Raw genomic sequence first — 27309 nt, 5'->3', positions numbered from 1 at the left:
GTAATTCACGCTCACTTTAATTCACAAGTGATTAAAGTAGCGAAAACCTTAATCACGGGTCACCCCGTCTCTCTCCTTCATGCTTGAATAACCTAAAAACTGTTGTGAGAAGAAATGAACGAATCACCCAGGAGTGCCCCTGTATGACTAACTTCTATCTGTATCTTGATGCGTTTGATCTGAAAACTCAGGTGCCTCAATAAAACAACTATAATGAGTCCCAGGAAAAATATATCCACTTAAAGGAAGATGCAGCATCATCCTCACCTTACATAAACTTACATTCCATGTTGGTGAGGACTGGAGATACGAAAAGCGCGTCAAACTTGACTCTACTAGTTCTCAAGGTCCTTTTCATTTATTTACCATGACACACAAACACAGTCTGCTTACTTGAAGACGTACTTGTGACAGTACGTCTGCGGAACAGCCTTTGGAAGATTCCTGTCGCCACTCGGCCCCTCCCCACACTGCCCCACTCCCCGCTCCCTGGAGCCCCTGCTAGGCTGCAGCGCGGCCGGCGCCCTCGGCAGCGTTAGGCACCAGAAACAGCGGGCGGTCTGCCCTCGAGTTGCCGACGGAGGCTGAGCGAGCGGTTATTGCTACAACGATTATCACGGGGAAACTTCGGCAATGACCACACGCTCGCTGGAACTTTGCTCCCCTCTAGCGTTCTGAAAGTTGTCAGCTTGCAGAGAAGCACTCCGCACAGTGACAGTGAGCGGGACAGCACCATAAAGCTCGTGACCGATCCAATTCTACCTTGAAGTTGCAGGGTAAACTTTGCTGGGTAAAATTTCTAGTTCTCCTATCCAAAGTGCTAATTATAAAGATGAGAGAGCAATCGAAAGAGGGGGGAAAAGCTTCAAACACACATTGCAATTTAAGTGCACAAGTCAAAACTCTCAAGCAATTGTACAAACAGAAGCTGACAAAAAAACAGCTAACACACTTTGCTTAAGCTTTGGGCAGCCCTTGCAGACAAAAATTTAAAGGTGATGACTTCTGGAGAAGCGTTCAAGTTTTTGGTTTTTCTTCTTATTTTTAATCTTCCTCTGATTAGAAGCTGTAGATAAAAATTAATACGGACCGAGATCTCACAAGTAAATTCCAAGTACCACCTCTCTTCCAGATCAAAAGGCCAACAGGGAATCATATTCCCAGGACCAAGGATCAGTGATAGAGTTCACCACTCAAATGGAAGAAAAAAAAATCCACATGCACAACTGACATCCAAAATGGCTCAACATAATTTATTTTTTATGTTAAAATGTACAGAGTTCTTTTGAAAGTACTTGCTAGAAAGGGGAAAAAAAAGTGATATTACATACAAGGAGAGGAAGGGAGACCATCCAGCCAGGAGCGTATGACATGGAGAATTACAAAGGCATCTAGGCACCCCTTCCCCTTAGCTTACAAGTCACCATGAACAAAGTACAAAGAGGTTACAAAACAGGAAAAGCAAATATAAACAGACAGGAATAGACTCAGCTTCATTTGTACATGCGGCTTTTAGAGGCATCTGGAGCTCCTATTCACACACTCTAGAGATCTCTTTAAAGAGAATTTTTATCTTTCTTAAAATAGTTTTTATTATTCTACAACAAAGATAAAAAATTTTAAAGATGGAATGAAATGAAAAAGCTCTTATTTTTAAAAGGCATCAAAGTCACTAACAGTGAGATTTTTTTTTTAATTTCTTTTAGAAGATTACCCAAGTTATCTTGCTAAAAATACATTTTTTTTTTTTAAACAGAAGTGAAAAAATGGTAGGTACCAATATTACTGCGTTGGATAATTTCTTTTTATATATAGAAAAGAACATTTTTTTTCTACAATAGTTCTACAGTCACAAAGGCTTGTGGAAAAGGGAGCTGCCCAATTGATAAAAAAAACATACAAAACCAAACCAAACATAACGGCAAACAAACTAAATTCACGGCCCTCATTTCAACAGCTTCTCCTCCTGTCTCAGACCCCTACCCACCCCCCTACCCACCCCACCCCCAGCAATCAGGAAGCAGTGACACAGCCGAAGATCTAGGAAGGAGAGGGCAGCACAGTGCGCTTTCTACATGGGTTGTTTGGAACTGGAATAGTATATACAGAGAAACGGGGTCCTACACAGCCTTGTACATGCTCAAAACTAAACAGAAATAAAAAGTGGAAGTCCTTTGAATTCTGCCTTTTATGGTTAGCAGTTATTGGAGGAAAGTCCATTTTAGTGCATCTGAAGAAACCCCAACTTTCTTTTAGACTCTTTTGGTTTAAAAACAAAAGAAATTAGTCTTATTAATGTGTCTGTATTTCTACTTCATATACAATAAAAAAAAGAACTTTACATTAAAGGGTGTCCCTTTTTGTACTGGGTGACATGCCAGCAGTGTAGCCAAAAAGAATGTAAATTGGATTATGCGGTAATAAACAGCAAAATCCTGCCGCCTGCATCCTACTACGGTGTTTGGACTGTTTCACTCCTGTAAAACAGGCCGATTCCCTTCTTTTCCCACACTAGATCAAAAGCGTGGCTATTCCTATAAGATGGGTCTCAAACATAGTGGGAGAATTAGGGAAAACATCACTGACTCCCCCAGAGCGCGGCACATTCAGCAACTTCCTACCCCATACCAGGAATGGAAGAGTGACAAGGACACCACAGGGTTCTCGTCAAGTCATTTAAAACGTACGCTTTATCTTCCAAGATTACCTAAGTAAAGAGATTAAGAGGCAGACCACTGGAAACAGCTGCTTTTGAGCTCAGCCTGACTCAGAGGCTCAGAACCAAGACCCTCAGCATTTCGAAGGACATACTAAAGCAGAGTTTGGAATCTCAGAGTTGTGGCTGACTTGCAGCTCACCAGAAGAGCCTGCAACCATTTTCTTGTCCTTACAGACCATTAACCACTCTATCCTCCTCATGACTGCATAAGGGATACAAACAGTTCTCTCTTGAGATGCTTCCAGTAGTTCAGAGTGACAGAACATGTGTGCATGCATGCACATGTGTGTGCACATGCATGTCTGGGTGCTGAATGGGATAATTTTAAAGTTACATTATATTTTCAGCATGAAACATACAATTTCAATTAACTCATCTACAAAAACACCAATGTGAATACTTTATTGTTTACATGTAACTCCAAATTTTACTGAGGGCGAGGGAGTCAGGGAAAATTAAAGATTAAAAATTTTTCCTGACTTGCAGAAATAAAGAGCTTCATTTATCCTCTGTGTCCCCTTCCAAGTCTCCCAATAAGTGCCTCCTGCTAGAAGTAGGAAATGCTAGGTGGGGTTTAGAGGGAAGGGTTGTTATTCTTTGAGATGTCAAACATTTCACATGACTGCAGCACTAGAAACTGCATACAGAGGGGCACAGGGGAGGGAGAAGGACATACATTTGAAAAAAATTTAGAAAGATGATTTCACTGTTACACATATTCTGTCCACATTGTCAGCAAAGTAAGGCTCTTTTTAAATTATGAAAAGATTTTGTGCATGTTTTCCCCTCTAAAAAATATCTGTAAATGATTTTAGCTGTAAAATGTTTCAGGATTGTGAAGAAAACAAAAACACAAAACCAAAAAAATACAAAAAATAAAGACCAGGCTTCCTAAAAAATAAAATAAACCAAAGAAAATCCCTCTAAATCTACAGCAATATTTTAACTGGAAAAAGGTCCATTTTCTCTGGTTCGTCAGTATAAAAGGTTCCTTTATTTATATATATTTCAGTTTTCAGGATGCAAGTTCATCTTGCTCATCTTCTCATGTATGGTCCATTGAGAGACTGCTTGGGCACCCCAGCAGCATTCATGTAGCTGTGATGGGAGGGGCCAGTGTACATCATGTTTCCATGAGGATTTGGCTGCATAGGCTGCTGGGTATAGGCCTGGCTCCCCATCATTCCCATCTGCATCTGCATAGGATACTGTGCTGTCTGGTTCATGTAGGCAGGGTTACTATGGTAACTGCTGTTCATCATAGGCTGTGTCATCCTGTAGCTGTTCATGGCATTCAGGGTGTTCATATTCATGGAATTAACATTGTAAGGGGTGGTTGGCATTAGGTTGACTCCCATGTTCATACCCCGCTGAACAGCTAACGTACGAGGACCAGCCTGCATGGCAACTGCGGGTGGGCTGCGGCCATAGAGCTGCTGCTGGTGTGCAGTTGCAGAGGGCAGTGGTGCTGATTTAGAGCGAATGGAAATATGCCCCTTGACTGGCATTTGCCCCTGCAACCTCTGTGTATGTGGAATACCAATATTGGTAGCAGACATATTACACTGAAGCAGAGGTGACGTGAGGTTCATGGTGGTGGACGCCAGGTTTGGTGGGGGTGTCATAGTGGCTTGTGCTTGTGGTGTGCCTGCTAACGGATGAGAGGGAGCTAGCTGAGCCAGTCCTGTGTTGGACAGAGAAACGCTGGTTGCATAGGAAGTCACAGCAGGAGAATGGCTATAAGGCATGGCATGAGGGTCCATAATGGTGTTTGTCAGCTGCTGCAACTTGGCTAAACTGAACGTGGCTGATGGTTGTGAATAGCTCCCAGCACCAAAATCCCCTGGAATCCTCTCATAGATACTTATGTTACCAGTGCTTCCTGATTCAGGTATTTCCATGATCATAGGTGCTGGGGTGAAGCTGTTGTTCATGCTACACTGAGACAGTGGAGGCTGCTGCTGGGGTGGAGGTGGGGGCTGTGGCTGCTGTGACTGAGGCTGTTGCTGTTGCGGCTGCGTTGTTGGTTGCTGGTTACTTGGAGGCCTTTCTACTACACAGCTCTGAGGTGACTTGATATTGCAGTTTGCTGCAGGCTGGACAGTGTTTTGCTGCATCATGCTGCAACTGCTGCCAATGTTTGCCATTTGCTGAGTGACAACACAACTGTTCTGAGTGAGGCTGCTAGAAGAGGACAGTCCTCCATACGAACAGCTGCTCTGGGAAGAGTTATTTCCACAAATGCTGCCTCCCATAGTGGAGTCATAGCTGCTGGGGTTTTCATAATTCTCCGTAGTGCTCTCAATGCTGCCAAGGTCACTGAAGCCACTATCCACCACCTGCTGAGAGTGGTCCGATACTGAAGGCACATCCATCATGGGGCTGGTCTCCATGTTCTGCATAGAGGGTGCGGACAGGGATCCTTGTTCAGGACTTATCTGCGTGTAACTGCTCTCCAGAGCAGGCACATTTGGGCTGCTGACAGAACGTACAGACTGGCTGGGATGGGACTGAACAGAGGATATTGGACTGTTGTGTTCTGAGGCCTGGCAATCTTCAACCATTGATATCTGAGGATCCTCCTCAGTCTGGGTGTAACTCTGCAAAGTCTGACAAGCTGCAAGAGTTTCTTCACAGTCCTGGTAAGCTACATCATGCTCATTGCTTTCCTCCTGTGTCAAGGACTGGACTGCTTGAACAGTTTCAAGATCTAGTTCACTATGAGGAATCTCTTCCTCTTCCTTTAATTCAATTAACCCTTCTTTATTACTTTGCTCTTCTTCGTGATCATCTTCAGACCCAGGGACGTGCTCTGAGCCCACCGATGTCTCATTGGAAGCCTGCTCTTCCTCAGAATCTGCCTCTGCTTCATCCTTTTCTTTTGCATCTTCTCTACTGCTTGGTATGCTTGTTTCTAAAAAACATTCTTGCACCTGAGGCTCCTCCTTCACCCCTTCTCTAACAGGCTGTTCCTCCAATTCTTTTTTCTTCACAGACTCCAGATGACCGTCATCTTCGTCATCAGCATCATGATCTTCATTTTGATTTGTCACTACTGCAACTTCCTCTTCTTCCTCATGGTCATGCTCAGGTTCATCTAGTTCTTGCTGTTGTTCTTCTGATTGCCTTTGCTCTTCTAAAACCCGTGGCTTCTCCTCTACCTCCTCTTCTATCTCAGGCTCTTTTACTTCTGGCACTGGACTGCTGTTGCTGTCCACAGGAGAAACTGCTCTTACTTCACTGCTGGCTGTATCTTCCTCTTCTCCCTCTCCTACCTCTTCTGCTTCCATATTCACATCTTCCTCTTTCCTTTCCTCAATAAGAGGCAGCTCTTCTTTCTGCTCAACACTTTCTTCTTTATCTGAAATTTTGGGCTTACGTCCTGGTTTTGAATTAGCTACCACTGCATCAACTCCTTCATCCTGAACTGATGGTGGCACCTTTTCCCGGTTCAGTTTAAAGCCTGGTTTTCGACCAGGTCTTTTCTTCCAGTGGACTGGTTTTCGGCTCTTCCCTTTTGGCCATCCCTTCTTCTTTTTCATGGGTGTAGAAGTATCTGGCTCAAGCGAAGAATCCTTTGCTTCACATTTTCTCAGCATAGATAATGGTTTCAAAGTTGGGTTACCTGAAAACACAAATTGAAAGATACTGTTCAAACATTTTTGTTTGACCTGAGCATTCATGGAAGCTTACCCAAGCATTCCCATCATGTTTATCAACTTTATATATCAATACTAGCTTAGAGATTTATTGTGAAGGGTAACAAGAAGGATCAAGGTCTGCTTATCAGCAATCACATTGCACATTACATTTTCAAAGAACACCAATGCTTTCAAGATTTTGCATGGTCAAAGCTCTGAGCCTTTAATACACAATTCAAATTAAACACTAGGCTATATGATAAAGTCCTGGAAAGACTCACCACCCTTTACAAATTGTATTTATACAATATGTTCACAAATGAAAATGTTCCAGTGTAGGGGAACACATGAACTTGCAATAAAAGCATGTTTCCATTTAGATCTGTATTTTGTGCATCTGCTGAAGAAAGGAAATATTTCCACTTTTTTCATGGCTTATGCTTTTAAATGCCAATAGAAATACACAGATGACTGAATTTGGCTAGATTTTTTTTTTTTAGTCTGAGAAATCATTAAAAGGAAGCTGAATTTCTCTCTCATCTGACTTTTATTTGATGAAGTAAGTTTTGCATTTCAGTGACATTCCAAACACTAGAATAGGTTCAGAGCTTACATAGCCAGAAAGGACTGTGATCATTTACTGAGAACTTACTGAATACTGTAAGGCATTCCCTGAACTAATTTTGTTTTGAACCTGTCCATTAGGATAGTCAGTGACATTTCACACAACTGTTGGTAAACTACTGCAACAGTTAATCATTGACACTAGTTGCTATTCACACTTTACCATCTGTCTTCAGACACTGAATTTACTTAATCGGCTTTTGTATTAGTTTTCCTTTTATCTGCTAGGCAGAAGATCTCTCTTACCAAATAAGAGTTCTCACCTAAGTAATTTGTAACTTTATCAAGTCACTCTTTTACCTCTGCTTTCTTTGAATCTATCATTATAGAACATTTGTTCTAGTGTCTTAATCAGCCCACAACTGTTCTTTGAACTATTCCAGTTTATCAATACTCTTATCAAGTGTGAATAACTGAGTAAAGATGGTTGTAGTAGTTCCACCAAAGCTAAATAAAGAGATGACAGAATGTCTCTACTCCACTTGAGATTCCCCTGTTCATTTATTTAAGGATCATCTGAATCTCTTTGGCTTTGAGCTAGAAAACCATGCTAACTACTGGACACGACCTTCAAATACTCTCTCACAGACTTTGTCAATGAATTGCCCTTCACTTCATTTACCAAATCCCCTCTTTTCCTGTCAGCTGCTACATTATTTTTTAATTTATCCATAAAATAGTAGTACAGACAGACACAACCCAGACCAATCTCCCTTAGAATAGAATAGTTCTGTTGGAAAGGACAATCATCTAGTCCAACTGCCTTGCACCCCACTAATAGCAAAGCTGCTTAATTACTCCTTGTTTGCAGCTTGATTTATTTAATATGTGTTAGCTTGATTCTGTAACATTTCAGCTTAAGCAAATGGTTTTGATTAAGTCAAATACCTCTCAAAACACTAGGTAGGTAATATCAATTACCCTTATTAACCAAGCTGTAGTCTTGTAAAAATATATCATTGTCTGACAAATACATTTTTCACATACCAGTGTTCATTTGTATTGAGTAAATAACCCCCCCTGGACTTTCTATTGAGTAATAAGCCAGTCATCCTACTATTTAAATCAGGATGAATGTCACACTGATGGGCCTGTAATTAGGTTGGTCATCCCACTATACGGATATAAGATCAATTTCCCCCCAATATTCAGAGCACATTTATTCACAGTTCTGCCCTTTCTACCATCTTAAAAAATGTTATTGATTCCATGCTATGAATTTCCCAAGAAGAGCTGTTTTAAGTCCACAGTTATGCAACGAAGGTAAAACTAAATAATGTGCTCCTAGTAGTTCACAAATGCTTCTTAAAACCTAATCATAGGTCAGCTGAGTTACTCTTGCCCTTTGCTCAGACAGGCATTTACTCTGAATATCTCTAATGAGAAGTATTCTGAAAAAATTCTGGGTATTAAAAAATGAATTTAAAACAAATACTGAATTCAAAATTCAGTAACTCCTTGAAGTCATCCATAAAACAAATATTTGGAATGTGAATAAAGGAAAGAAAGGATCTGCCACAGTCAGCATATCATTGGGCAGGAAGAAGGAAACACTACTTTCATAGTATTTGTTAAAGCATGAACACTTAAGCCCATAAAAAAAAAATTCCTTCTCAAAAAAAAAAAAAATCCCTATTTCTCTTCCCCTTCTTTCACATTTCCTATCTACTACAGAGGATTAGATTTACCACCTCTTAGGTGGAGACCCTTTGCTTTTATCTGTACTGTCATGGATTTAATATTTTTAGGAATAAAAAAAAAAAAGTAAATGATCTTATGATGGCAGGCTCCCCTTATAATAATGTAATATTAAAAGTGTCCAGTCTGGGCTCCCCAGACTGGACAGACATGGAGCTACTATGGAGAGCGCCCAGCAAAGGGCCACTAAGATGCCTAAGAGACAGGAGCATCTCTCTGATGAGGAAAGGCTGAGAGACCTGGGACTAGAGAAGAGAAGGCTCGGGGGGGATCTTATCAATGTGTACAAATATATTAAGGGAGGGCGTAAAGAAGATGGAGCCAGGCTTTTTTCAGTGGTGCCCAGTGCCAGGACCAGAAGCAATGGGCACAAACTGAAACACAGGAGGTTCCACCTGAGCATCAGGAAACACTTCTTTACTGTGACTGAGCACTGGAACAGGCGGCTCAGAGAGGTTGTGGAGTCTCCCTCCTTGGAGATATTCAAAAGCCATCTGGACATGGTCCTGAGCAACTGGCTCTTGGTGGCCTTGCTTAAGCAGTGGGGCTGGACAAGATGACCTCCAGACGTCCTTTCCAACCTCAAGGGCCTGTGATTCTATGATTTTTACCATATGTACTTGACACCATCTTCGCAAAAGAAGACGGATTTGATGACCCCTCAAGATTTCACGGGCATCATTTTTTATGATACTGAGAAACGTATGTACGTGCTCATTCAGTTGCACTTAGTTAAACATCAGTGTGCACACAAGCTTGAACAGAAGATCCTTACAGTATTCACATTCACAGTAAAACTTACAGGTAGAACTAGGAAAAGCAAAATAATACAGCCCAGCCTACGACAGAGCTCTATCTTCCCCCATGCAACACTGATCAAGTTGCACAGAATTGTGGAACACAGAGATATAAGCTTTATCTGTTTTCTACACCACAGAACACACTCTGTCTTCCAGAATGCCTAACCCTTATTGAATATTGGCCTCAAATCACCACACCACACTATCCATTCTCACTGTAGGCCTGACAGCAAATCAGAACCAATTCAGATTCTCATCAGACACCAAATTTAAGAGACTGTATGTTACTTTTCAGGGAAATCATAAAACACTTTCAATGTATTGCCCCAGCTAGAGATTAAATTCTCAGGGAAAAATCTAACCCAAACCACCCTTAGTCAGAAAGTTTTTTGTTTTGTTTTGTTTAAAAAAAGGAAATTACAAGCAGGTTTCTGTAGTGATGGGAAAACTTCCAAAAGATCTAAGCTTCCTATAAACATTCCTACCTTATATTTATGATTAAAATAGTCTAAATCTGAACCAACTATTAATGACTGCAATACTATATTTCTGAATTGTCATAAGGCAGTACTGCCCCCCTCCACCCAGCTTAATTTTTTATCAAAACAGGCCAGCTGTTTATGATGACTGATTATCCCTGTGGGCTAACATGTTTAGGTAATTGAAAGTACATTGTATTTTCTCTAAGATCATTACAGTTTTACTATGTATATGCAAAGGCACCTGCATTAAAGGCATAAGCAGCCAACAGACACTGTCTGATGTCAGGAGCAGCAATACGCTAAAATAGCGTGCTGACTACTTTATTACTTCAGAGGTTCTGACAAATTTGCAGAAGTTCAAGAAAAAAAAGCAACAGAAGCGACACAAGGGAACAGAAAGCACTGAATTACAAGTGGAGAGTAAGAAAGTAAAGTATTTATAAAGTAGGTGAGCAAGAAATTTATCATTGTAGTATGTAACAGGTATGAGTTAAAACAGTGGCTTTCCAAATATCATTTTTGATCCCTGGGCACTCTATCTGTAGACTGCAAAAGATGGTTAAAAATCACTGATGTATTTTATAAAGCAATATATGTGTGTGGAATCTCTAAAGGGATCTGCATCTCCACCAGAAAACATTCAGAAGACCACAAATGAAAAAGACTGAAAACCACTTTTCTAACAGATCTTCTCCCAATTCTGTAGTCTTATTATGGTGCTGGAGTACCATAAAAATGTATTTCATGAGTAATCTGATCACATTAGAATTTAAAAAACAATAGTATAAGCTGACTGTGCATATATTCCCACTAAGCAAACTTAATGCTGCATCAACACGTGTTTGCACTAAATTTACATAGCTATATGCTGCTATAAGGATTTAAGGGTAACTGATACTAAATGGATAGTATAATCATACTGATGCTTTCAGTATTTAAGTGCTTTTAAAGAAAAATTCTCCTCTGCTAACCACAGGCTAGTTGAAAGCCATAAATTAACGAGTTCGTTCCAGTAATGATTTTTTATTGTGGGATAACAGCACCATACTTCTCTTTCACACAGTTCTTCGTTTTTATTTGGCTGACTGCCTTGCACTATGCAGACCATCAAGAGAACAGAACATGTAACAGCCATAATGAAGATTACTAATGGAGCACCTGAATGACAGATGTTTCTTTTGAATTGTCAGTGCACTCTAAGTAACCAGTTCCTACCAATTAATTTTATTTTATGAACTGAAGGTTCAGCGAACTTTAAGGAGATATGAGAAGCTGAGAGGTGGCACATGCAATGTGATGAAGAACGGGATCTCAAAAGACAAAATTTATTATTTCTCTTTGTTACGGAAAACTGAGGGCTCTCCAATTCATTTCTGTATTATTTCTGTAAGCGACCCTGCTGCATAGGTTTTTCCACAATGAGAGATACCAATTCCACTAGGAAAGCTGAATCAAAAGGATATCCTGTGATCAGGTCATTGCTAATAAGATAGTTCAAAGCATGCACCACATTTTCATAAGACTTGGGAATGTTTGAGGCTGTTTGACTGGTAATTTATGCCTAACCTTACATTTTGTCTAGAAGTTACAAGACAAGGTAAGCAGCTTCTTCCATCATGAGCTAGTATCATCTGACACTTACTGACACACTATCTATATCAAACTTTCAACAGCATACCACCAAACATACCATTAGTGTCATCAGACTCCTCCTCATCTTTGGACTTCCTCTTAGAAGAGGGTCTATGCCTGAGTGTGTCTGGTGGGGCTAAGTGCCGAAAGTATCCACTGGGCAAAAGTTCATTCTCCTCCTCTTCATCCTCCTCCTCCTCTTCCTCCTCCTCAATCTCAAATGTAGGCTCTAATCGGGGCATTGGTCGTTCAGAGTCTGAGTCCTCAAATGGTTCATCCAGCACTTCTGTGGTCTCCGAGATTGTTTCGGTGACAACACTGCTATTGTGGTGCTTACGCTTGCGGACTCGCCTCTTCCGATGAAGAATTGGTTTCTGAAAGTGGAAGGTGGGAGAAGAGAAGACATTTTATCATGTGCAGTAGAAATAAAACACTGATAAATAGAAAACATGAACAGCAGAGTTCAACAGTCTAAGCAGGACCAGAGAGCTCCCTTCTGGAATCCAGACTTCACTAGAAATACTGACCAGCACCTGCCTTCAGTTAGACAGATGTCAAATACAATGCAAGACGACCGACTTCCATGAAGATTGCTAGATTGACATTTGTGTAATAGTATAAACCATTTAAACAGCTGAAGCTAACAACCCATCCGTAACAGCTGAAAGTTCAGAGACACTACAACATACATGTGAATAGTTTAAAATAAGCTGCAAAGATGGTATAGAAGAGAACTTTTTAGTGTAGCATCCCACGAAGAGAGGATTTTCTTGGTCACATTGATAGAATTCACATCTCTGTGGCAAATCATTCCAAAGACTTTATGCTGTGATTTTAGTTGTTTAGATAGCATGTGTGTTTTGCAAACTTCTTTTACAAGAAAGTAGGAGCATATCTGCTTCTATTTTGCATGACTGAGTAAAACTTTAATAACCAAGGTGGAAAAAGCAAAAGCACAAGGCAGAAGTTAGAATTAAAAAAAAAACCCTACCTCTGATTCAACAAAAACCACCACTACAAAAAGGTAGCAGAAAGTACCCTCCAGACATAGTTCTGGAACACTGAGCAGATGCTACCTGTACACTTAATACATACCTCATGAATTGCACAGTTCTTCAGAAAGCACCAACATACTGACAAATTAGACTGCATGATATAGTCAGAGACAACAAGAAATAAGGCACACACCTTTCGTTTTAATGTTGGCTTGGTGAGAACAGGTGGAGAGCTTGATCGAGGACTCACAGGCTCATCATCCTCCTCTTCACTGCTCTCACTAAAACACCTCAGAAGTGCCCTATCACTATCACTGTAGCGGCGGGGTAATCTGTCGCAGTCCTCCGGGAATCTACACTTCAGTGGCTCCGTGTTCTTTTTCAACTGCCCTCTCCACCTTTCCATACCTTCGCTGTACCGCCGACGGGGAATTGCAGCTTTTTCACCTTTGCCATACTGTCCCTGCGAAACTGCAGATTTTTCCTCGTCTTCAGCATACCGTCCTCTTGGGGCTGGAGACTTCTCCTCACATTCACCACATCTTCCTTGCAAGGCTGCCGACTTCTCCTCACAGTCACTGCACCGGCCTCGTGCGGCTGCTGATTTCTCCTCACATTCGCTGCATCGCCCACTGGGAACTGCTGTTTTGTCCTCAATGGGCAACATTGGCTCCTGCTCACAAAAGGGCTCCCGAAGTTTTTTGCCCTTGCGGTTCCATCGACCTCTTCGTGATGGCTGACTGTTCGCAGGAAGACTATCCAGGGGAAAAATGTGCTTGTTTGGCTGTGCAGAACTGGCTGGAGCAATAATGTCTGGCTTTTTTTCACTCTCTGTAGGTGAGTAAGGCTCTTGCTCTTTCTTCTCCCATGACACAGATTTTACCATCTGATTTAAATAAAAACAAATAGATTTCACACTTCCTATTTAAGCATGCATGTCTATCCTGAATTCGATTCCACAAAAGCTTTTGAGCAAGAAGTCAGAAATGTTTAACAAGAATGACTTTTAAGAATCTGAGAATAACAAAACAATTGACCTTTACGAGATTCTAATAGTGCTAACTGCTACTCCTTTCCTCCCAGGCGATAATGTACCTCAATTAGCCTCCTGACAAGTGACTTCAGTCAGCAGCAGCCATTTAGTGGCCTGCTGGAATGCAAACATCATCTTGCTACACTGAAACACAGTATTTGTGTAATTTTCAAGAAAAAAGTGAGACAAACTTGAAGCTATTTTTCCATTAAAATGCACAATTAGTTTAATGTAAATACAGTAACAGCACATAATTTGCCTCAGTATTCTAGTCAGTGCCCATCACCTGATGTGAGAGTGCAACCCTTCAAGGACAGCAGCCTAGATTTCAGAAACCTTCACTGCTCTGTGGGCAGTAATTCTAAAGCTATTAGTGGTTTTGCAAAAGTAGACAGCAAAAACCTTTGGCGAAAAATGTTAAAAGTTTTTGTTGATTCATTTCCATTCATGCTATTTGTCACTTACAGAAATCCTGGGTCCTTCAAACCTAAATCCATTTAAATAATTTGATGAGAGACCAGGTTGCCTGAAAGTGGGAGGCAAGTTTTTTGTTTGGTTGGGTTTTTTTGGGGGCTTTGTTTGTAGTTTGGGTTTTTTTTAAACCACACACCCCCCCTCCCCCCATGCCCAAGCTTGGCATTTGAGATCTTGTTAGCATTGCCTGCAAAAGCACCAAGTGTAAACTATATGCCACACGGAAGTAACAGATTCGCTCTTACACTGGTCTCTGGATCCTTTTCTTTCTGCTGTTGTTGCTCTTCATTCTCCCCATCCTCTGTCTCCTCTTCTTCATCTTCAGAGACAACTGAGTTGGAAACTATAACAGGTGTCCAACGCAGACATTCTGCATCCACATCTATAGGTCGGACATTAGTTCTAAGCTTTGCCATATGTTCCTGGATAAGTTTCTCCCGACGAATGATCACAAATCTAAACAGTAATAATACTCTGATCAACAACAGGCTACATACCGTACATGTTGTCATGTGAAACAGATATAAGATATTAGAGAAAAATCTGGGTACTCTCAATCAGTGCTGCCATGAATAACTTCAGAGAGGACAGAAAGCTCATTAAAATTGTACAATTTGCAGTACCATCAGACTACCGGAGAAAGCATCTTAAAACTGAGAAAATGTTGTTAAATTATTTCCACTTCTTGTTAATGGTGAAGCCATTATCCTTCCATGGGTAACACTCAGCTGCAGAGTATCACTTCTATTATGTGTTAAATGGACAAGGGGTATGCCATTTGGGGAACAGGCAACATAAGATGAAAGATACTGAATGTTAATAAAAGGACTGCTTTAAAAAGTTATAGTCCCTCTACCAGAGTGGATTTTATTCAGGGGGCTGGGAGTAATATCACTGATTAAAGTATACTGTGAAACAAAGACATAAAACTCTTTTCAAATAACTTCAAGTTTTCCAAGTAAGTTCCAAGTTTAACACAAAACACAACAGAATACAACCCCACTCCCAAAACTGCTATGGTCTGAATCAAGAATAATTCCCAGTATTTCACTTGACTTGTACACTCAGCTGGGCAAGCAGACTACCTCTATTCTATATCCACACACCTCATTTCTCCCAGTGATCTATCCTACTGTTCAAGCATCCCATGTTAATCCACACAGTTAACAGCATCTTTGAGGCACAGAGAAAAGGGGGGAAACGACTGTCTGCTCAGTGACTGGAAAAAGGAACAGATTTCCCTCTAGAGAAGGGAAGTTGCTGTTCTTTGTTCTGTTTTGCGAGTATGTTAGACTCATTATGCGGAGGGACCCCAAGAGAACATGGCGAAGAGACTAGCTTGCTTTCTCTCACAGCTGCAAATTACTCAGAAGTTCCACAGCTGCAGAGCTACACGGCTGGAAATCTGATCCAGCTTTGGCACTGAACAATTTTTGCACCTCACATGAACATCATAAATCTCTACAGCCAGTATTTGGACACTTAAGTCCTAAATAAAATCAAGCTTATTAGATGTGACTTATCCCCAAACACCATTAAATTTCATTCAAATACATCTGAAGCTATTTGGAAATACAACAGGACTCCTGTACTCACTGATCACTACGGAAGTCAAGCATTCGAAGGTGATGTAGAGTGGAAGTGATATCTTGAGGGCAGATTCCAGTCAGCTTACTCAGTTTCTTGATGCTTAATTGCTTGTCACGTTGATGATAAAGGCACTCCAATATTACACTTTTCCAATAAGCCATATATGAGAGGCGCCCCAGGTCTGATAGGGGCTTCTCTGGTGATCCTGCTTGACCCTCACGCTTTGAAAGCAAATAGCCTAAAGATATACAAGAAAAAATTTTTTAAAAATTAGCATATACAGCTTCTGTTTCCGCCCCAACTTCTACAAAGGCATTTTCCCTGAAAGTAGCTGAATGCTGCCTACAAGATTTAGATTATAATTTTGAAGGATACACTGAGTGGTCTGGCCAATTTTTTTTTTTTTTTTTTTTTTTTTTAATTTAAACTCCTGTTATTCAATGATAGAGTATGAGATTTCAAAACTACATTGCCATCAGACATTGGCTATGGGCAATGCCACGAGATGGCAGCAGTTGCCTACCTAGAAACTATACTAAGCCTGAAGTACACAAACAGTCTGCTGAGTATCTTCCAATTGCAACAGCAATTTTGAAGACGACAGAGGGAAAACATATTTTAGCCATTTAAAACTAATATGACAAACAATTTTCTTGAAAATTCTCTACTGTCAAACTTCAGGGCCATACTGAAGAGTACCAGGCTCTATCTGCAGAGACTTAATTTAAGACTGTGATACACTGCACAGGTTCAGTAAAGACAGATAGGTTATGTCCTCCCCAGTATGACAAAGCGGGGAGGGGGGAACCAGCTGACAAATGTGTCTTCTCACTGCTGCTCTAGTATAGCCCACATTGGTTGATTTCTCAAGATACATCGTTGAGTTCCTTTGTTTCACCAATATTTTCAGGAGAACAACAACTTACCATCTACACAAGGATATTTACCAGCAAAATCATTCTAACGTAGTTATACCAGTAGGGTTTTTCCTCTGGATATTAACTCCAAAATTAGCATGTCCACAGGGAGGGCTATATTAGATTGCACTCAGCAATCTAATAATAAGAGAGATACAGTTACAGTGGCAAGTTTCCCCGTGAACTTGCTGAGATCCATGCATGAATCTGAGAATTGTTTGAGTATTCAGAGCCTAAGTATGTCTACATTGCTCTCAAAGCTAAATTAAAAGGTAACTATGACTACCTTTTGCTTAAGACACTCACTTACTCAAGCTGCTGCAAGTTTCAACAGACTGTGCAGTTTTAGGGTTGGCTTTCTGTAGAAAGAACTACATGCACAAGGTAAGCTTCTGCTAAAAACACTGTATTGACACATGCCTATAGTTTCCACCTTACGCTGCTTACACAGGAAACATGAGAATTAGGGGAAAAATTATCAATTTGTCTTTAGAATTGAAGTCTTCCAACAATAAGAGTAAATTGTGAAGTTCAGATGATTTTGTGAGCTTCAGAATCCTTTGTTCCGAGATGGTTTTTAATTTGAAAAATATCCTCTTCCACAGTTAAGCCTGTCTTTAAAATATGAAAAGACAAAGACTAAAAAAAGTGAAGAAAAAGTTCCTTACTGAAGTCAATTAGGAACCTGCCATAGCCCTTACGCTGGTATTGTGGAAGAATCATTATACAGGAAACATTGTACTTCTGTTGGCAGTGTTTTTCCTGTTGGAAAAAAAGCAGAAGGAGAAAAAAAAAACCAAAACAAAAAACAGTGAGAAATAGTAGAAGTTGTTCTGTACAAGTCCCTAACTACTTCTATAGCAAAAACTGGGATAGAAAGCCACAGACAAAGTTTCTTAGGAACAATGTACATAAGCCAAGGAAAGGCTTTAAAAGAGAGAATAATATTACAACTCTATTACCATCATTTCAGTTCAGAAAAACAAAAAGAATGAAACCTTGACATAACTACCACCTTCTGCTTAGATACAATACAGTAAAGAACACGGGCTGCATAGCAGATAAAGTTCAAAAGCATAAATCTGAAGGCAGCTAAATTAACTGAAAAAGATTGCAGTATTCCAGTAAATCTTTAAACATTATAACCATAACATACTAAAATCCAATCTAAAATCTGGTGTTCTGAAGACTGAAAGGAAAAGCTTCAATTAAAGCTATTTAAAAAGATTTTTATCTGTAATTGTTTTACTTATTAAGAAAAGGCTTATCTGAAATCTTCGCCCTGTTCTGTCAAAAAAATAAAAGGTTTGAAATGAGGTGCAAAATTGCCAAACTTGTTTGGAAAACAGTGTATTTACAGAAGGAAAGATGAGATAGAACTACTTAGTAACAATGTTTATCTCACAAACAGTACTACCCATCTCCACCAACAGTAGGAAGTCATTTGAAGAGTTGGGTTTTTTTAAACTGCTAGCTGCAGTACAAGTTCCTCAGAGAATATATGCTGTTCAACATTATGAGGAAGCTTGGTTTTATTAGCTGGTGGTCTCCAAATGTAACATAAATAAAATCTGGTTGCAACAGATGTCTATACCTGTATTACATAATGTATTATATAAAATGCAAGGGCCTAAATTACAACAATTTAAAGAGACTGAAGCAGCATTTCTCACCATAGCAAATGCAGTTCCAAGTCTGAAGTATTCAAATACTTGCCTTGGAAAAGTAGCCAACAAGGTGACAGCCCTTGACATCATTCTGTGTCAGCACGTAGAAAAGAAATGGCTCCACATCATAATAGAGAGTCTTATGGTCCAGGAAGAGTTTGGCTAACAAGCACAAATTCTGGCAGTAGATAGTGCTGACATTGCCATCAACCTTACAGAAATGAGGAAAAGTTTTGTCACTCCATTTGCTGCATGCAAGGACATGCTTCATCTGGGTATCCCTGTACGTTTGAAACATCTAACATGAGAGGAAGACTTCTCTGTCACAGGTAGCGTCTCAAAGGACTTAAAACTTCCACAGCATAAAGGCCGTGGCCAAGTCACTGTTACATTCATTAGCTTAAGAGAGAACTTAAAATTCATTTTCTTAAAACGAAAAACCATTTTTACAAAGCGAGCCTTCTCATATGTTTTATGGATGAATAATCTATACATGAGGTCAGCTCTCACTGTTTGCTTGTAGTTCTTCACTCTTAGCAACTGAATGCTTCAAGAATGAAGATCTTTAGGGCTATGGAAAACATCACACGACTGGGTGCTAAAGACCCTATTTTATAGATAAAAGTGAGTGGCTTAGTTTTCCAACTTACCTCGAAGACTGAAATATTGTTTTTTCTGTAGATTTCATTGGCTGGAGGATGAAACCAGCCACATTTTTTCATATGTTGTTGGAGAATAGTTCTGCTTTTCATATACTTTAGACAGAATTCACAAAGGTACAACTTGGGTAGCCTAAGCAAAGATAAAGAAAGATCAAAGACTGAAGATACAGACTTTTGTATAAAATTCCTCACTCCTGCAGATAGAGAACTTGATGAAACCAAATCTAGTATATACTGACCTTGTGTATGTGCTAATCAGGCCAAAAATACCTTACCACACTTAAAGTCATGGCACTTACTTATTCTGTAACAAATGCGTATTAAAAAAATGTACTTAATGTCCTGCATAATTACTTTTACATTATTATATCAGAAGAAATACATGCATCGATTAAAATCCTAGAAAAAATAGCAAAAAACCCCCAGTTTTGCACTAGTGATGCTAGGATGGATTAGATAAATAGTTCTTATTCTCTCCCTTCCCTCCTCGTAACAGACAGCTGTATATATCCCTGAGCAATGGGTCACAACATCATCCACCTGTTTGCTTTAAAACCATTTTACATACTACATTGACACGAACAAATTGAATGCAAGTGTTCCAATGTTGTTGTGATTTAACTCCATTTACATACTCTAGCTTGGGTAGGGATGCTATTTTCAGTTACCTTCAACGCCTTTAGCAGAGCTAGAATAATTCCTTGTGACAGACCACATGCTCTTATTAAATGGTAGAATAAAGAGTTTTATTTAATTTTCTCTCTCTAGCTATGGCCCTTAGAAGTTATTCCTCTTTCTGAATCAAGTTAAAGTTTGGAGAGTTTGCAGTTCAGACAGTTTGCAAAGTTCTTAAGCAAGAGAACATCAAAACAACTATATGCGCATCACAGCAGAACAATCTCTCAGGTGCCAAAATGTGTAACATTAAACACTTCTTCTTTAGCTGTGTTGAGCTACATACAGCATAAAAATAATATATCAAAGTAATTCCTGTGAAATTTCTATTTATTTTTCTCTTTCAACTCCCATAGATAGTATACAGCCATTTCTAATCAAATCATTTAATACACAGTTAACATCCTATTCCCTAAACAAATCTGTTATTTTTTATCATGAGGAGTGCTGCCATTGATTCGTTGGAGGGAAGCGATGGCATCCAGAGGGACCTCAACAGGCTGGAGGAGTGGGCCCATGCGAACCTCGTAAAGTTCAACAAGGCAAAATGTAAGGTCCTGCACCTAAGTCAGGGCAATCCCCAGTATCAATACAGACTGAGGGATGAATGGATTGAGAGCAGCCCTGAGGAGAAGGACTTGGAGATACTGGTGGGTGAAAAATTGGACATGAGCCAGCAACGTGGGCTTGCAGCCCAGACAGCCAATCGTATCCTGGGCTTCATCCAAAGAAGCGTGGCCAGCAGGTCGAGGGAGGATATTCTCCCCCTCTACTCCACTCTTGTGAGACCCCACTTGGAGTACTGCGTCCAGCTCTGGGGTCCTCAGTACAAGACGTGGACCTGTTAGAGTGGGTCCAGAGGACTGCCACAAAAATGATCCAAGGGCTGAAACACCTCTCCTATGAGGAAAGGCTGAGAGAGTTGGGATTGCTCAGCCTGGAGAAGAAAAGGCTCTGGGGAGATCTTATTGCGGCCTTTCAATATATAAAAGGGGCTTATAAGAAAGACCGAGAGAGACTTTTTACCGGGGCCTGTAGTGATGGGACAAGGGGCAATGGTTTTAAACTGAAAGAGGGTAGACTTAGATTGGACAGAAGGAAGATGTTTTTTTATGATAAGGGTGGTCAGACACTGGAACAGGTTGCCCAAAGAAATTGCGGATGCCCCGTCATTCAAAGTGTTCAAGGTCAGGCTGGACGGGGTTATGAGCAACCTGATCTAGTGAAAGATGTCCCTGCCCACGGCAGGGGGGTTGGACTAGATGGTCTTTAAAGGTCAGTTCCAGCCCAAACCATTCTATGATACCACATGTAAAGAACCAATGTACTCAGAGTCAGATACTCTAATCACTTACATGCCTAATAACAGCCCAGTACCAGGTCATTTAGCTGAGACTGCTCCCTCCTCAGAGCGTGGAATATGTCAGTTCTTTGCGAATCCATCTAATCATATATTCCTGTGGCAGTTTGAATGCTCACAGCATATGCACATTGTTGCAGAGAGCTCATCAACCTTTTGACTCAGCCTAAAAAGACCTTAAGACACCTATTAACTACCATGAAAAGTATCTGGATTATGTGTACTTTGCTTCTGTCCTACATTCAGATAGAATCTCCTTAAGATTTCTATGGCTGCTGGAGTACAGCTTTCCCATAAACACTGAAGCAGAACAAAGGAGAACAATGTTCAGTCATACCTCGAGTATTCCTGTGGATATGGGGAGGAGTACCAGGTCTGGATTTCATACTTGCCAAATTCAATGACAGAAGGGCATCGGACTTGTGGATCAGGAGGCCCAGTCACCCCTACTTTCTATGCAAGGGGAAAAAAGTTTTCGTGAATTTCCAAATGAAAGACTTCTAAGCTTAAATAAATTAAAACATTCTTATCTAACACAGCCCATCCTACTCAAACTCACAGAGAATTAGGAAGATGCAGACGTTGCTTTCTGACATTAAAAACCAGTACCAGTCACACTTCAAGCAAGCATGTGATTCACAAAAAGGAAGAATTAGTAAGCATTGTCATACCACATACCTTCGCTACCTTTCACACTGTTGCATGTCGTAGTTTTAAATATAAATTAGTACCCAGCAAAATTTAATACAATCTTTTTTCAGTCTCGTTGCTATTTCCTTTCTTGTTATTTCAATAGCCAAGAACAGAAACACATAAACTGCTCCTGAGGTTAAGATCTAGAATGCTCAAGTATCTAACATAACATATCAGTGTCTCCCAGCTCCGAGACTACATGTAGTACTGTGAATGTAGTATCTACCAAAACAATATTCAGGGTACAGCTACCTACTTATCATCACAAGTGCAGAAGACTTAAAGAAAAACCTCAAATTATGTACTAGAAGAAAAAAAAAAAAAGAAAATACAATATTTTTAAATTACTTACACAATCTTTATTTCTCATCTCTCTGATAGTAACTATATTTTATGGGAACTAAAAATAAGGGAACTAAATGCTCTGCTTTCAAAGAAAACAAATGTTTTGTCAATTCATGAAGATTTTCTCTCAGAAGACTGTCACTCACACAATTGGAAATCCAAATATTCCCACTGGCCTTGCATTATCATATGAACCACCTGGACTGCAAAGCTACTAATAAATGAAACCATGTTTCATGCAGAAGGTCAGAAACTAATGTGAAGAGTACCAGTGAATTACCTGTATGAAAATATATGCTAGTAGAATGAAACAGCTATACCCAGGACAATGGTTTAGGGTTTGAAAGGCTAACATTCAAAATTAACATTTTTCTAAGTTTCCTAAGTGGGACTGGTGTAGGCAGAAGTCACCTCAGAATCTAATCATAGGCATACACATTTTAAGGAGCTCTATCTAGAGGAAAAAGGACAGTAATCTCCTATGAAAATATTTAATCGAAGAGCTCCAAATAGAGTCATCAGTAACTGATTCATGTTTCCTTCTATTCTTACTCAGAAGATAAACAGAATTTTTCAGTAGTCAGCCAAATAAGGTCTTAGAGCTTACTACCTGCATATGATCCACAACCACTTAATTTTCCCCCCCTCCCCATCAGTTTACGGATTTATTCCTTAGGCTTCTCCTTTCATCTTAGGCTAACTACTAGGACAGAAACTAGATAAGAAAGTCAATTTATCTTACTTCAACTCAAAAGCTAGATTTAATAAGAACAAACTCCCTAGTAGTTAAGAATTAAGACAATACTATTAAATAAGCACAATCGCAGGTGCTAAAAGCTTTTGCTGTTTGTGAGGATTCCATGAGGAAAGGAAAAGCACAACGTCTGCGTTTTTGGTAACTGATACAAGGTTGCATGGAACACAAGAATTTCAGTCCTTGGCAGAAGAAATCACCAAAAGAGCAGTTTATGAAGGCAGCTCTTTATACCTATGATAATCTATAGTTAAGCACTTCCTGCACTGTAGTTTCAAAGGAATCACTATTATCGCCCAGTACAATAGGTCAATAACAAACACGATTATCACAGGCATCTGACAAGTCTCAAGGAAAACAGAGTAACATGCACGTGCAACGACTCCTGCACCTCTGCCTTCTTTTCAGCAACAAACCCCTCCTCCAAATGAATGCCCAACACAAATGTAGAGACCCAGCTCCCATACAACTGTTTACACATCACAGTTATTAGAAGAAAGCCTTCAATAGCAGACTACTGCTTCAGCCTCTATGCTAGCTGCAGATAGCTCTGAATGACTTTCTTCTTGAACATTTAATATGCAGTATCTTTTCCTCAGCTCACTCAAAAGCCTTTGATACGTCACTCTGTATTTCCACTTTCTTTGGTGAGGCAGTTAGCTCCGTGTACGTGCACAGGGTCCCTGTATCAGCTGCATCACAACTCTGGTCAACCCTTTCCTCACCAAAACCAACCAACTAGCCACCTTACATTTAAAGTATTTGATCTACAACAAGTATTTTCCCGGGGGGGGGGGGGGGGGGGGGGGGGGGGGGGGGGGGGGGGGGGGCGCGCACGGAAATCTCTCCAAAACTTGCTTCTTTTCCTAAGCAGATACTTGGAGATTAATATTTTCTCTATTGTGGGTATATTTCCATAGATTTCATTTCAGATCTTCAGTTATTTTTCCAAAACACAATTATGGTCGCAAGCCGTAGTCTCATGTGCGATTTGCTCAATGATGCGCACTGAGTTTTTTTTTAAATCAATCCTATAACAAAGTTTGAAATAAGCAGTGTTATACAGTAGTGTTGTATTTGCACCTCAATAAAAGAGTTAATTGCACGTCATCTTAGTTTGCTTTATCACACACATAGTGTAGTTCAGTCTTATCACAATTCACTGTTCATCAACTCTTTTGGTACAGAGACTATATTTAGTATAGTGGAATTAAACCAGCCTATGACAGAATCATAGGTAAACAAACAGAAGTCAAATACCTGGAGAATTTCAAGAGGACAGTTATACTTAGTGAAGCATTGTTCAGGGAAGTCACTGCATAAATTCAATTGATCCCTTTGGCTTCAGAAGGAGTTAAGTCATAAGACCATTCAAGTTATTGAAATGTACAGGCAGAGAGATACACACACACACACACGTGTATATGCACATATATGCGCATATAGACACACACAGTAAAGCCCTATCCTGTTCCATAAGGAGTTAAAGTATCTAGAAAAAGAATGTTTTAATTAGCCAGAGGCCCTATGTGACCCATGCTGCTAGCAAAGAGTCCCATATTTTATTAACAGTCCACACGTTTTACCGGCTATTTAACAGCTCTATGTTCTGACACAACTAAAGCAACAGCCCTCAAGATGCCCACCTTAACCTCTTACACTCTTATGCTCACTTTTATATTATCCTTCAGCTCTCTTGAGGTCAGTTCCCCATCACTCTCAAGCAGCAGAAACCAAGCACATTAGCTTCTATGACAGACTGACTCATCTGGAGTCTGTATTTCTTGTTGTTTTTTGCTGTTGGGTTGGGGTGGGTTTTTGGGGTTTGTTTAAACTTCTTTTACAGATTTGGTACTTACTGCCAGACTTTGAAAATTTAACTTTACCTGCAGTGCTTGTTCCTGAATATCTCTAAACAACTCCATGTCTTTTTCAGTTAAGACATCCTGGCTCCCAAAAAAACGCTCCTCATTTTCCTGTTTTCCATCCCAGCCATCCTGATTGTCTGTAAATGAGAGAGAAAATTGTCTTCACCTACATTTACAAAGGAGTACTTGCTTTTTAGTGCAGCAACAAACATCTTCTGTATGACAATACATCAGGATGTATTCAGACACTGTGCTAAGTTTTTTTGATGGGATTTTCTATTCAGATTTGGGACCACAAAGGAAGAACCAGTTCTGGATTTGTGACCATGTAAGACGTATTGTCATATATTTAACCAGGTCCAAAACTCACCACTTAGACATTCATAGTATCACGAAGGCATTTATAACAATGAGACAGTTTCGGATAAATGGCTTACCACTATGCCTGTTTCTCACAAACAAGGATCACAACTATTTAAATGCCGTATCTGGTGCAACCAAAACCAGGACGCTTACGTTCATCACCCAAGAAACATCCCTTCCACAAAAAAAGCAAACAAAACCTACAAGACACTTCACCTCACCCCCAAAGCATTAAGATACATTATTGTTCTTCCAGCACCAGCCAGGCTAATGCACATAACTATTCTAAAGCTGTAAACCTTGTATGTTATCGTGCAGTAGTTTCCATTGCTTGCTTAGGAAAAATTCAAGCTATGAAACTATTCAATAAGACTGTAAAGATCTGAATACAGAGATTAAATTAAGGTCCAGTCATAGATTAATGTCTTAAGCTAGAAAAGAAAACAAGGAAAGCAGAACTGCGTTCAAAAGAAGGGATGCTCTCCAGCAAGAAGGTGCCAAACTGCATGAAGCAGGCTCCTCTATGGCTGAGAAGATTAAGAAACATTTGCATGCAAGCCTATACCATAGACTGGAAACTCATGGGTCTGTCAGACAGGTTTTAAATTATCTGTTTCCCATTTCATACTTCTACCTTGCTGTTCTTATTTTCATTAACCACTCCCTACGTTACTTCTTTCAAATGTGACATTATTTAACACATTTCCTAGGGCTGTCTGCAAGCCCCTCATTACCAAAGGGCATTTTACCTCACAGTAATCATTTAATCCCTCATCACACCTTGCCATCATATATAAAGAGGCAAAGGTCTCTAGAATCGCTTCCTTTTTCCAACTGGTATTCTGCCTCAATGCACCAAAGATAACTGCGTTTGAGTGTTAACTTTCAGCTCAAAGTTTCCAGGCTCTAACAATTCTAGTCTCTTCAACATCCTAGCCTTTGAACATTTTCTTGGTGTACAGGATACTTACATTGGCAGGGTGAAAAATCTTTACCTGTGGGCCATTCTGAAGTGCTAGATTTCCTGGTACCCTTTTTCCTGATCCTATACTGCTGAGAATAGTCTACCACTTCCCCTCGAGCTTTTCGTCCATCAGGGGAGGGAGTGAAGAATTTAGTAAGGCCATCTATAAGCCCTTTGGTTTTCTTGTTAAACTTCAAGGTGGTGCTGCCATCTCTGCAGAAGTCCAAGACGTCTGTCTGCTCCAGGTATCCTCCTTCTGATGATGCTGACTGGCTGGACAGAGCGATCTTACGCTTCCGACCCCGACCAGGGCCAGTTCGAACTTTGCTGAAAGCGCCTTTTGATCTAAAGAATGAGAAGGGGAAAAATATTGTCAGAAGATTTGGTAAGGTGGTTCATTTTGGGTTGCAAAGTGGACTACGATCTTCCCTACTTATTTATCAATCACACAGAAGCTAAACGTGAACTGAAGAATTTAATAATAAAGGAGTAGTCAAGAGCCTGTGTACCCTAGAGGTGCCAGGATTCTAAGCATCTCAGCAGAAGTACTGTATTATTTTTCTCCACACTGAACATTATGTGCAATTAATTTGAGTATAAACAATAGATTTTCACCAAATCTAATACAACGTCAGATTTTAAAATCAGTAGCCAGAATGAATACATTGCACAGAAGGTTTCAATTTATGCATTCATTAAACATTTACACTTGCCATTTGTCAAAGTTTTCGTACTGACAGGAAGTTGTCATAAGAACTACACAGAAAGTTAATGCATGCAGGACACGCACATTAGCTAAGAACCTATACCACTGATGGTCATCTTAGCAGAAAACAGCGTTGATCTCCAACCAGCTGCCATCTTCCAGGCTGGAAATTTTAAAACTCTATTGAGATAACTGAGTATTTAACACTTCTCAGAGGGATTGCCCTAGACCGACTGCTGTTTCAGGAAGCTGACTGTTTTCAGCTACAATCTTTGCAGCTACAGAGGATAGAAATAGGCTGCTTTTTCCTAAAAAGACAAACTAAGCATCTGTGCATAATTCTGTGGATATATTTTGCAAGTGAAATGATGGAACAAAGGCAAAAAAATTGTGAATAAATCATTAAATAAAAATTAAAAGACACAAAAGAGCAATAGCAGATAGCTAGCTTTCCTTTTGCCCCTTTCAATTATATCGGGAGTTCCTCTAAGCAAAGGTATCACACAGACTGAAAAAAATTAGGATGTTTAAGAGAGACATTCCCCTCTACGTTTTTATAACCGTTAAACTTTGTAAGTTTTTTTCCCAGAACATCCTTTGGTGCTATTGGTTAGAACCAAGTCGTAGTTCAACTTTTTTTTTTAAGC

The 27309-nt window shown here is 40.0% G+C and overlaps 1 protein-coding gene across 2 annotated transcripts in view; it reads right to left on the bottom strand.

Annotated features, from left to right (window-relative positions):
* Positions 1 to 2012: 2012 nt before the first annotated feature.
* KAT6A (lysine acetyltransferase 6A) overlaps positions 2013 to 27309 on the bottom strand; it is a 51278-nt gene continuing 25981 nt past the window's right edge. Inside the window, exons 8-18 of one of the 2 annotated variants that reach the window (XM_050910140.1) lie at positions 25964 to 26301; positions 24648 to 24766; positions 21307 to 21422; positions 18923 to 19064; positions 18322 to 18483; positions 17274 to 17367; positions 15695 to 15926; positions 14344 to 14554; positions 12785 to 13477; positions 11655 to 11970; positions 2013 to 6344 (exon numbers count right to left, since the gene is read on the bottom strand). In XM_050910140.1, the coding sequence (XP_050766097.1) occupies positions 3757 to 6344; positions 11655 to 11970; positions 12785 to 13477; positions 14344 to 14554; positions 15695 to 15926; positions 17274 to 17367; positions 18322 to 18483; positions 18923 to 19064; positions 21307 to 21422; positions 24648 to 24766; positions 25964 to 26301 (5011 nt within the window). In that variant the 3' untranslated portion in view covers positions 2013 to 3756. The remainder of the gene's footprint in view (positions 6345 to 11654; positions 11971 to 12784; positions 13478 to 14343; positions 14555 to 15694; positions 15927 to 17273; positions 17368 to 18321; positions 18484 to 18922; positions 19065 to 21306; positions 21423 to 24647; positions 24767 to 25963; positions 26302 to 27309) is intronic. The other variant, XM_050910141.1, reaches the window with a different exon arrangement.

This window comes from Gymnogyps californianus, chromosome 23 (genome assembly GCF_018139145.2).
Source record: "Gymnogyps californianus isolate 813 chromosome 23, ASM1813914v2, whole genome shotgun sequence".
NCBI classification, from domain to species: domain Eukaryota; kingdom Metazoa; phylum Chordata; class Aves; order Accipitriformes; family Cathartidae; genus Gymnogyps; species Gymnogyps californianus.
The sequence above is the reverse complement of the archived record's forward strand: the minus strand, read 5'-3'. Positions and strand labels throughout refer to the sequence as shown.